General features: G+C 41.4%; 1 protein-coding gene across 1 annotated transcript in view; it reads right to left on the minus strand.

Moving 5' to 3' along the window:
* Positions 1–929: 929 nt before the first annotated feature.
* The window catches only part of LOC133386091 (uncharacterized), a 43,024-nt gene continuing 31,149 nt past the window's right edge, over positions 930–12,804 (minus strand). Inside the window, exons 3-4 of the mRNA XM_061629711.1 lie at positions 3,657–3,710; positions 930–1,115 (exon numbers count right to left, since the gene is read on the minus strand). Of these exons, the coding sequence (XP_061485695.1) occupies positions 930–1,115; positions 3,657–3,710 (240 nt within the window). The remainder of the gene's footprint in view (positions 1,116–3,656; positions 3,711–12,804) is intronic.

Consider the following 12,804-nt stretch of genomic DNA (forward strand, 5'->3'; position numbering starts at 1 on the left):
TATTTTATTCCAGGGGAGTTGTGCACAGTTTGCCACACTTCCTTTGATTCCACAGTGCACATGGTGAGCTCATGCGGCTTAGGAGCCCTTATAGGAAAATGCGACATTAAGTCTGCCTTTCAGCTCCTGCGAGTCCATCCAGATGATTTTGAGTTGCTAGGCTTTTCCTTCATAGGTCAATTTTATGTTGGCCATGCATTGCCAATGGGCTGCTCAATTTCTTGCTCAGTTTTTGAGCATTTCAGTTCCTTTTTGGCATGGGCCCTCAGGAGGCGAACCAGGTTAGACTTTGTGGTGCATTATTTGGATGATGTTTTTTATTTGTGGGCAGTAGGGATTCCAGTGAGTGCCATTACCTTATGTCCCAATTTTACAATCTTACTGAAGAGCTGGGTGTCCCATTGGCCCTCACCTGTGCTTACCTTTCTAGGCATCGAGATTGGCTCCAGGGCTCAGTGTTGCCAGTTTCCTGGGGCTAAGCTTGATGCATTGCAGGAGAGGATTGGCAATGTGACTCAGGCAAAGAAAGTGTCCCTTGCCACCCTCCAGGAGCTGGCTGGGCATTTGAACTTTGCCTGGAGGGTCATTGCACCTGTGTGGTCATTCTTGCAATGGGTGTATGATGCCATAGCAGGGCTGTCTTGGCCTCATCATAGGGTCTGAATGATGGCTGCCTTGCATGCTTATCTAGCTGTGTGGACATCCTTCCTTCTGGGATTTAATGGAGTGTCCTTCTGGCAAGAAGAATGCCTCCTGGAGGCAGAGCTGCAGGTCCATTCAGACGCAGCTGGGTCTTTTGGCTTTGGGGTGATTTTTGGCACTTCTTTATATAAGTGGCCTGAAGATTGGGTTTGGGCTGGGTTAACTAGAGACTTAACCTTTCTTAATTTTTCCCTATTGTAGTGGCAGAGCATTTGTGGGCCATTAGGCTACAGAATTCTACTGTCCAGTTTTGGTGCAATAATATGGCCACTGTTCAGGTGATTAACTCCCTTACATCCAAGAATGCCAATGTCATGTGCTTGTTCAGGGCATTCGTCCTTCAATGTCTCCGCTTCAATATTCTCTTTTGGGCACAGCATGTCCCGGGCATTGATAATAGCATTGCTGATGCTCTGTCATGGAACCAAATGGAGAGGAGTGCTCAGCAGGATGTCGTCCCACCCTCACTTTGTGAGATGGAGAGCGGAGTCGGAGAGGGTGATAGGTTTCTTGCTTGCCCTCAGCATGCTGGCCAGTTATAACAGAGCAGGTAGGGTGCTTCATGACTTTGCAGCCCTCAGCGGCTATCTTCAGTTGTGGCCCATTCCAGTTGATCATTTACTGGAATTCTTCTTGGTAGACAACGGGGCCTTTCAGTCAGAACCCTAAAGGTTAAGTTAGCTGGTCTTTCATTTCTTGCCAAAGTCCGGGGTGTTATGGATTCCACTGAGGATTTCTGAGTGGGGCATATGTTGGAGGGCTGGGCCAGGCAGCACCCCCTCCCCTGATGCTAGACGTCCTTTTTCACCGCAACTGCTCCTGGGGTTGTTAGAGCAATGGAAAATCTTATGTTCTTCCCCCTTTGAGGCATGCTTGTTTCACGCCACTGCCCTCACATTGTTTTGGGGGGCATTTAGGATAGGGGAAGTAGTGGCCAGATCAAAGACGGATGGCTCCTTCCATGCTTTGTTAATTTTGGATGTTAGTTTGGTAGAAGGGCAGGCTAGCATTAGGCTGCAGTGGTCTAACACCAACCAGTGGCGTAAGGGCCAGACAGTGGTCTTGTCACCTGCATCACAGGAGGACATTTGCCCTGTTAGGGCACTGGAGTGTTTTATGTTGATTAGGGGATCTGGGTCTGGTTATCTGTTCATACACAAAGGGGGTTCCCCTCTGAGAAAGTTTAAATTTTGGGTCCTGATGAAGTCCACCCTTTGGGGCCTAGGGATGGACACTGCTGCATTTGGTACCCATTTCTTTCAGATTGGGGCGGCTTCAACTGCGGCCTGCATTGGCCTTCCATGTGACCAGCTCCAGGTTAACAGTAGATAGCATTCTAAGGCTTACAAGTTGTATGTACAAGTTGTATGTAAGTTGCGGGATCTGAATGTTTGACTTGTTTTAATTTGTCTTTTTGTGTTGGCAGGTTGCTGGATGGGAATGGAGCATGTGTGCATCCTACTCTGTGACCATAGCATGGTTTTCTGGGCTGGCTGTAGGGCTGCGAAGTCAAGTGTTGGTTCACAGCTTGGGCTCAGCCAGTGGGCCATGGTGCAATGGCTTGGCCGCCGAAGGATGTGCTGGGATGGGCTCCTACCCCTGTTGTTCCAGCAAAGTTTGGTGTGGGCTGTTCCGCATGTCCTGGTCATTCACCTGGGTAGGAATGACCTAGGTTTCTTGAAAGTCAAGGCCCTGATGTTACAGGCATGCCACGACTTTTGTGTCATCAAGCAGAGTTGGCCTCAAGTTCTGTTGGTGTGGTCTGACATCCTACCGCGTAGGGTGTGGTGCTATTTTGGGACCCGAGGGGTATAGATAGGGCATGCAAGAAGGTCAACCAACAGATTGGGTTGGCTCTCCTTGGACAAGGGGATTTAGTTATACAGCACCCAGACATCAGTCATGACAGGTTTGAACTTTATAGGCCAGATGACGTTCACCTGACTGATGCAGATGACTTTTTTTGGCAGACCTGCAGAGGTTTCTGCAAGGTTTGGTCCTCGGCAGTGGAGTAAAGGGTGTCTAAATAGAGATTTGGCACCCTTTTGTGGCAGGAAGGTGCGGGAAGGGAAGCTGGTAAGGACAGCTAGGTGGCACCCTTGGGCACCTTTGAAGGTGATTGGTGGATCTGGAGGCCTGCCCTTCAGAGCTGTATGGCTTGGAGGCAGGATATGGGCTGCCTTTGGGGCCAACTTACCTCATCTACCTGGAGTTGTATGGCCCAGGGGGTGGTGATATGGGAAGGCCCCCCTACTCACCCTAGAGGTGAGGCGGGGGTAGGGGCAAGCAGAATGGCTTGCCCTTGCCTGAGCAAGGGTGGTCGCCCAATAGCTGTAATTAGATACATCAATTATAACCTAGCTCAAGCACCTATGTTTTACCCCTGCAGGTTATTTTAAGGGGTAAGTTTAAAGTTTAATAAAGTGGCCCTTAGTTCAACCCAGCCTTTGTGTTTGTGTGTTTATTTCAACTCTCGGCCGTAAGTCTTTGACCAAAAGCCCTGTTGCTAGAGAGTTGATCCATGCTGCACATAACTTTTTTTCCATATTCAAAAACTTGTATATTATGCATCAACAAATTTATTACAAATTCCTTAAATTAACCCAGAAACATAAAAATGGACTGTATCGATCCTGTGTCAGTGGTCATATGTACCCTTCAAAAACCATACAAATAAAATAGCTGATGGATTCTATTAGGCATGATAGCATTTGCGAAAATATGATTATGATTATAATAAACTTAATTGAGAATTTTTTTTAGTAAAACAACACAGTTGCAAATAAGTCATTGGGGTCAACAATATCTCACAATGTAAAGTACAAGAACAGTATATGGCGTCTAACTAATTCCACAGTTTTTTAAATGAAAAAGTATTGTGCCATTAATATGCATATAATAATTATACCAGTTGCACAAGTATCACAGTGCAATAATCATAAACTGTGAATTACCTGTAAGACCTGCAGCACAATGCTCACAAACCTTGCAGCCATAGCACATACTACCTAAGCAGCATATGCACAATCACCATATTTCACAAATGTATTAGTAGGACTGACAAAAAGATTACATAAAACACACTAATGCTGTCATTTCCTTTCACTTTTCTTGGGACTCTTTTCTTATTATTGTCATGTCTAGCCCTGATCTGGTACCAGACACAGTCATCCAAGGCCCCTGGCCCCTGAGGGAACCAATTGCATTATGTAAACTATATACTCTTGTTCATGCACACAAGTTTTTTGCAGCATTCACATGACATCCTCCTCCTCAAAACCCCATCGTATACCACCCCCATGGTTTAATCCAGATTTTCAGTTTCAACTTTCCATGAAAAGAGTAAAACTGCCTTCCAAAGATCCTTGACTAAGAGCTGCCATTAAGGTTGGCCTCCTGCTGAGGAGGGTGCAGGTTCCTTGCAAACTTATTTGTGGTCACAGTGACCTCAAAAGCCTATTTATTTATTAAATTTATATCCTGTCCTTGCTCCAAAGAAGTCCAGGGTCACAAATATATCAGTACTAAAATAATACAATAAAAACTTTTAAAAACAGTTAAAAACAACCTCCTAGAAACAGTTAAAATTTCTGAAAGTAATCACCGACTCTCAAAATGAACAATGTCAATGTGGCTAAGGACAGATCTTTCAGGAATGTTTTCAATAAGTAAATGTTATGCAAAATTATAGCTTTGATTAAAAACACAATTTTTGTTCACAATGAAGGTTCCAACAGCAGGAGGAATAGTTTAAAAATTCAGGTTTGCAAAGGGTTGTTGTAAACCTGTGGGGTACTCTATTTAAAATGTTCTATCCCACCCTTCTGATGCAGAAGCACCACTTGAGGTGGCTTGCAATATTTAAAATTACAATTCCATAAAAACATCAATGTAGAAGCATTGATCCCTTGTACTGTTTGCAGGGAAGTTAAGGAAAGTGAGCAATTTGTCTATCATAAAATAGACTAAATATTGTTTATTTGCTTTTTATGTTCTTTTCTTAGGAGGCATGGAAAGAACAGATACTGGGATACGCATCTGCAAACAGGATGAGTGGTTAATGCATTTAAACAGCAATTCAGGGCTCACTTCAATCTCTGTGCAGTAGAACCTTGCTATACTGCAGATTCAGATATCCCACAGGTATGACAATCTCCCTGAGTACAATGCTGTATACAGTATGCACTTTTTGTTATAATGCAGAACCCCTATAACGCAGGTTCATGCTTTATCCACCAACCCCCACATTATAACAAGGTTCTATTGTATCTTATGTACATGGTTGATTCACACCAAACTTTTGTGATCCCCCTGTACTGTCAGGGTATGTTTGACCCCATCTGTCATCAGAGAGCTAAGCAAAGTATTCCTGAAAATCCAAACGTTATTCATGTTATCAATTTGCAAAAATAAATATACTTCCAACATGAGAAACAATATATTAAAATCTGGAAAATGTTAGCTGTTCATTAAAATGACATTAAACTACTGTTTAGATTCAGAGCTTAATCTGAACCAAGATTTAGTCCAAGAATCTGCCCTGATAATCTGTCCTATTAAGTAGTTGTTTCTCAAGCAAGAAGTATTGCAAGAGTAAGAATGACTGACACTGTCATTTTTTCTAAAAATAAGAAAAGCTGTTTAAGAATTTGAGCTGAAATACTTATAGTGCAAACAGATACACAGACAAAGGATGGTTGAATAGACTTCTCTAAGCAGAGGAGAAACCAAAGTTCAGGGCATCATTTCTAAAACCTCAAAAGACTAGCTTGGATCTTAACTTTTCACTCCATTCACAAATGGAGTGATGTGTGGAACAGCACAACTCAAGACTGGCCCAAGACATTTGTTGTCTGTGTTGAAAGTCAAGAAGGTGCCTTTCCACATTTCACCTACCAAAGACGACACTAGTTGTTGAACATTACTTTAAAATTGGCAATGGGATGACATCTTTCACCACATCTGTGGGCAGCAGATTAGCCTAGGGGTCACAGGGCAGGCCACATGGTAAATAGAACACTGTCATCAAACAACTTGCTGCAGCTCCTTGCCCTCCATCTTCTGCCATTTGAAGTGCCTGCCTCATTCTGCCTAATGGTAGGCCCAGCTATGGTGCAACTCTTCTTCCCTGAATGAAAGGGCCTTCTGAGAACAGAACCAAATGTTAGAATCTAAGCCCCTATCCATCCAGTGCGATCTTAAGAATAATTCTCAGTAAATGGCATGTATAAATGTGTAGACCCAGTATGCTTGCTTAAGAAAGCATTGAACAGTACTCTAATTTGATTTTCACAGACTCTTCATAAATTTTGCATACTCTCGAAAAAGAAAGTTCCAAGTTATGTGCCAATAGGTTGAATGCTAGATGAACTCCTATTTCTCTTTATATCTGTTCTGGCAGACATACAATATGATCCTGGACAGTTAACCACTTTTGAAACCCATTTGACTTAAATGGGAAGGTTAAGTATCTGCTTAAATCTAATCCATTGAAATGAATGAATCATTCCATCCCTTTACTTCTATTCAGAATGTAAGGGTTTTTTTTAAAAAAAATCTACTCAATTATGGTTTATTTACTTCTTTATACAGCCACAAGTTATTTGAAACGTGGTGCTGGAGGAGAGCTTTGTGCATACCATGGACTGCAAAAAAGACCAGTGATTGAGTGTTAGAACAAATTAAGCCAGAACTGTCACTAGAAGCTAAAACGATGAAACTGAGGTTATCATACTTTGGACACATCATGAGAAGACATGAGTCACTAGAAAAGACAATAATGCTGGGAAAAACAGAAGGGAGTAGAAAAAGAGGAAGGCCAAAGAAGAGATGGATTGATTCTATAAAGGAAGGCACAGACCTGAATTTACAAGATCTGAACAGGGTGGTTCACAACAGATGCTCTTGGAGGTCATTGATTCACAGGGTCGCCATAGGTTGTAGTCGACCTGAAGGCACATAACAACAACAACAGCCACAAGAGTGGCTGTATAGTATAGCCAGCATGGATTTTTCACATTCCACAATGTTAAATTGAAAATACCCCCCAATGCCATTCTGATGCTTCCCATAAGCTCATTTTAAAACAAAACCTTAGAAAACATATTTATTTATTTATTTATTTATTTCATTAAACTTATAGACCGCCCCATAGCCGAAGCTCTCTGGACGGTTCACAAGACAAGAAATAGCAAAGTACAAGACATGTATCAATATAAAACATATAAAAGTTAAAAATTATTAAAAATTAAAACAATGTCAGTGTATACTAAACATAATTAATTAAAATATAGTCCTAAACTCAGAAACGCTTGTATAACAACCCTCTTAGGTATTATGGCGTTGCACAAAACACTCAGAAAGAATCAAGAGTTCAAAGTGAAAAGAGAGAGAGAGAAAAAACCAGACCCCTTTGGGACTTTTTCCTGTCAGAATTCTCATAATCTGCTGAAATTAATTAAAAATCAGCCATGTTCACAGAGTACCTGTAATCCCATTACTGACCTTGCCCCATATTCTGACCTTCATCTTCTGCAGTTTAAAAGTTTTTTTAAAAAAATGCCTGGCTGATTTTTAATTAATTTAAGAAATTTTGGCTTGAACTCAATGATAATGTTGGGCATGCTCAGTAAGAACCAACTGTCAGTGTTCTAAAAGCCAACCTCACCACTTTTTGGCTTGGCTAATCAGGAGGCCACACCCACACCAGACCCTTATTTCACTTGAGACAGTCATGGCTTCCTCCAAAGAATCCTGGGAAGTGTAGTTTGTGAAGGGTGCTGAGAGGAGACTCCTATTCCCCTGACAGAGCTCAAGTGGCCAGAGTGGTTTAACAGTCAGCCACTCTGATTGAAGGTCTGTGAGGGGAACAGGGCATCTCCTAGCAACTCTCAGCACCCTTCACTAACTACACTTCCCAGGATTCTTTGGAAGAAGCCATGACTGTCTAAAGTAAAATAAAGGCCTGGTGCAGATGTGGCCAGTGACAGCTTTGGTTTAAATCTAAGTGAGAGGCTACATGTGCCTGCTGTAGAAAAAAAAGGTGGGGGAAACCCTGAAAAACAATGATACCATTCACAATGTTTTCCTTTTGGAAAGGAAAGGGGCTTTCCCTCTGCCCAGTGCCCACCGACCCAATCTCCTCCCCTCCTTCAATCTCCCCTTCTGTTCCCCTTTCTTCCTTTCCTCTCTGCCCCTCCCCCAGGTCAGTTTCACCTATCTTATGCATGATTGGACTGGAGTAAATCCTGCTGAACTCAATAAGCATGAAAATGATCAAACCTGCCCTCCTCCTCCCCTCCCCCTCCTGCCTGCTTGCATCCCCCTTCTCCCATCCAACCTTCCTCCTTCCCTCCCACTGCCTTTCTTCCTCCTCCCCTCCCCATCCCCTGTGGTCAGTTTCACCTATCCTAAGCATGATTGCAGAGGAGTAAATCCCACTGAACACAATATGCATGCAAATAATCCATTCCCAGCAAACTTGCACAGGATCCCATTTCTTACCTCCCGGATTAAAAAGCAGAGAGATTCACTAATAAGCTTGCAGTTTAAGAACGTACCTATAGCCAATTGATATTTCTATCAAACTTTAAAAAGCAGGGAAATTGGGCAGCTATAGTGAATGCACCAGGGGAGCAGGAGACCTGAACTCCTCTCTGAGATATTGTACTGCCCTACAAATTTGTAAAAATGCAAACACCATTTGGATTGGTTTTTCATGGTCCAATCAACTTGCTGTGTAGCTTGGAAGAATTTGGTAGCATGTGCCTCTGAGCATATAGTGAGTGGTGGCAACACCTGCAATCAGCCCTAATAACAGAAACAAGACATGTGCTATGCTGATCTTGTTTTAGCAGGGAGGAAGCAGCAATATAAATCAGTTGATATAGTACAGACAGTCACTTTAAATGTTTGATTTACTTTGCAATTTTAGTGAAGTTTCCTATAGTAAAATCATTTTCTTTTGCTTCTGTTTCTGTGAACATGTGAAGTACAGCATCAGTTTGCAACACTAAAAAAACTCCAAAAACAATTGTGGTATAATGGCACTGACTATTCTGCAGAATAGTTTCTCATGGACATGAGGAGTGTCTCAGTTTGCACAAGATAAAACAGAGGAAGGTGAAATATATTGTAGTAAAATTCTAGGTTTTCTCCATGTTTTTAATTGACCATGCCCACCTTTCCTTAAGTGGAGTGGGTTAAGCATAGCAGGCTAAACACATGCATCTTGGGCAGGCTAAGTTTGTTTTTTCCAACAGCTGGAGTCATTCATGAAGTAGCAACATATTGTAATCACTCTGATTTTACATCAAACTGCAGTTTCAGATTCAACTGTTCATACGCCCAAAGTAGAATTAGAACATAACCTCCAGTTTGAAACACAAAAAGCTATCTTCCCCATTATACAACATTGACTAATACAAAGGCTTTGAAATTAATAAAAGTAAATTTGACACAGATTTCTGGGATGAATAAAGAGAAAAATATAATTTTCTAGGGTAGATTCTATGTAGAGACAGTAGTAACATAGGAAAGAAGAACACCAACAAACATACAAATATGTTATTCTCCATCTTTGGAGATGGCAGGTGTTGCTACTACTCACCATTTGTAGTGAATCTACAAATAAACTGCACATTTTTCTTCCTGAAAGAGGTAGCTCAATTTGCACAGTGCTTTTGCTAGTATGTAGGATTTTCTCTCTCACCTAGGAACACTCATTTTCTTGCATTCTTACAGTATCAAAGCTTTTACTGTACTTTACACCAGTTGAAACAAAACTGCAGATTCAAACGTTAAAATAATGTTCCTTTTGCAATTAGAGATATACTAAGCATCTGAGAACAAAATGGACTTCCATGTTTCTGTGCTTTGTGCCAAGACGATTTGAAAACAATCTGCCTTCATAAAAGCAAAGGCTGGAATTCACCATTTCCTGAAATGCAAACAATTACCTTTTAAAAGTCCAGAGAGATTTGTATTGGATGTTTACTCTGAAATATCTGGAAGTTAATGAGTCACATCAATTCGGTTCAGTCAGATTGCTGTGACTGACCCAGAACAATGCATGCAGCCAATTTAAAAAAAGTCAGAGAATGTAAATAAATGTATTTTATTGAGAACTGTAAGGAAAGGGGAATGCTTTTTTATCACTGGGCTGCAAAAGGCCCAAACTCATAAAATCTAAGCAATTATGATTAAAATATTTGCATATTTGTACAGAAGTACCAAATACCTGCTGTTTGATAAACCCAAATATCTTTTTCTTGTACAATCGCTGTACTGCTGCCATCTATGATTTCTTTAGTGCCAACATTTTACAATGCTGTACAGTAAACAAATAGACTTTCAGCCAAAAATTGTAACTCTGTTGATCTGACAACAGATGAGCCTTTGGTCAATAGAATAAACATTTTATATCATCCACATTCAAAGCCACAGTTCATTCTTTTCTCTATCTATTGATATGTAGCTCATATTTCATGTGTGTGCTGCCCTAGGCTCCTACTTGGAGGAAGGGCAGGATATTAATTAATTAAATAAATATATAAATAAATAAATATTTCACAAGAAAATAAAATGAACAAATAAGCATGGAATAGCATCATTTTTCCATCTAGACTTCTGATTGTTAGTAAAAACTATAATATAGCTCAGTATAGATTGTGGGTCAGATGTGGCCAGGCGAGTTATTACTGAGAGTTTGGTGATAATCCACTAAATTTAATAAATTTATAACCCACTTTTTAAGAATACAATACCCAAAGTGATATACAAACAATAACCAATATAAATACATTTTAAAAGTGTTAAAACAACCACCATTCATAATCAACTTAAAAAAGCATAAATTGAACAATTCACCATGCCATTTAAGCAGCCCAATCTGCATCACTCATTAAAACAGAGGTGAGAAACTGGATATGGTCCACTGGCCACACCCATATTATTGGGCCACACCCTTATTCCCCCACACCCATAAGCCAACTTTGACAGCTGAATGGAACCACCCACCTGTCAATCACCTGATGTCCTTAATGATGTGAAGTGACTAACACCTGTAAAGTTCAAAAGAGGTTGCTGTAACCACAAATTAACTGATTGGCAGTTACAGCAACCCGCGCTGGTGCTGAAAGTATGTTTTTGATCAGCTGCTTGGTGCTGGAAGAAGCTCCATATGACAGTGCTCCTACATCACACTGTGGCCACGCTGTCTCTCTCTGTAGAAGGTGTAGGCTATGCAGAAGACCAACTGTGTAGCTTTACAGAAAGACAGTGTGGAAATGACACTTACAGGGTTAAACTCCATTCAGGACTGCCAAGGTCGGCACAACAGATGTGGCTAGCAAGGGCAGAGCAGTTTATATATTCCTGGAGAAACCAAAAGTTAAGTGTGTGGGGGATGTTTAGCAGTAGTCAGGAAAAGCTGGAGTGTGTGTTTAATGCTTGTTTAATTAAGTCAGTAAAGACTCTTAAAATCTTCAAATGTCTGTGTCTATCAATTCAACTGATTACCTGGGACAGGTTGGTACCGGGTACAACTGGGTGCTGGGTGCGCTACATTTCACAGGACTACAGGGGTTATGGGCCCAGCCTGCCCAGTATAACCAGTAAGCCTGACCAGTGTAACCAGTAAAATGGAAAGAAGAGAGCCCCGGTCGAGTGCTATCAAACCAGAAGCAAGCAAGCCAGAAGTGTGAGAACGCGGCCGAGAGGTGAGCAGAAGTGTGTTGCTCAAAGATGGCTATTTCACTGACAGCCGGAATGCCGCTGGAACAGCTCACTGAAAAGAATTATTCCAGTTGGAAACTCCGAATGCTAGCTTTTCTGATGAAAGAAGACCTTTGGAAGGTGATTGATGCAGCCCCACCGTTAGCTCCGCAGCAAGCTTGGATACGCAGAGATGAAAAAGCAAGGGCATATATCATATTGGCGTTATCTGACTCTCAGTTATTGCATGTGAAAGACTAGCCGACAGCGAAGGGCATGTGGACAGCTTTAAACGTAATTTATGTCAGGCAAACTGCCAGCAGTAAAATTTATATCAAATGAGACTGACTGAGACTGTCACAATGTCTGAGCATTTGCTGGAATTCAAAAGACTGTTTGCTGAACTACATGAGAGAAACGTAGAATACTCACAGTTACAAAGGGTTTATATCATCCTGTCATCGTTGGATGAAACCTGGGATTCTCTTGTCACATGGATGGAAGCCATGCTTGACGCAGGATTATCAGAGGATTACGTTGGCGGAAAACTTCTTCAGGAATGGGAAAGAAGAAGAGAAATCGAAGTAAAAGAAAAGATGGAGCAAAGAGGAAGTAAGAAGACGTACTTCAAAGGTGCATCAAATGGACTGAAAGTGTGTTACTATTGTGGGTCTACAGCACATCTACAGAGAGACTGTGCGGCCAAGCGAAGAGAACGAGGCTGAAAGCCTTCAAGCGTTAAGTTGGTGAGTGCTGAGACTAAGAAAGCGACAAGCAGTGGCAAAAGAGACTATGATGAATGGGTTTTAGATTCGGGAGCAACCCACACCATGATTAGGGACATGAACTTGTTTCACACTTCGCAACCCGTGAAAGAAGTTGTTGTTCTAGCTGATGGATCGAAAAGGGAGATATTGGGTCGAGGTACCGTGAAGTTAAGTATGTTGAATACGATCATGACTGATGTGTTCTTTGTGCCTCAGTTGGAGTGTAACATTCTATCTGTTAAGAAATTGATAGACATGGGTTACATTGTTACATTTGAAACAGGGAAATGTAAAATATTGAAGGGAGGTAAGGTCTGTATGCAGGGGATCCTGAAAGACTCTCTGTTTTACATTCAATGCAAACATGCAGGGTGTATAATGAGTGCATGTAAAAGGCCATATAAAAGCTGCATACATCAATGGCACAGAAAGTTGGGACATGCAAATTATGAAACAATATTGAAAACTCCAAGTAACAGTGAGAATATGAAACTGGAGGAATGTGGGCAATATGTTGATTGTGAAACATGTAATAGAACCAAAGCCACAGTAGCACACATAAACAAAGAGGTGAAATGCACTACAGACGCACCATACCAATTAGTACATACTGACTTGTCAG

The sequence above is a fragment of the Rhineura floridana genome, chromosome 5 (genome assembly GCF_030035675.1).
Source record: "Rhineura floridana isolate rRhiFlo1 chromosome 5, rRhiFlo1.hap2, whole genome shotgun sequence".
NCBI classification, from domain to species: domain Eukaryota; kingdom Metazoa; phylum Chordata; class Lepidosauria; order Squamata; family Rhineuridae; genus Rhineura; species Rhineura floridana.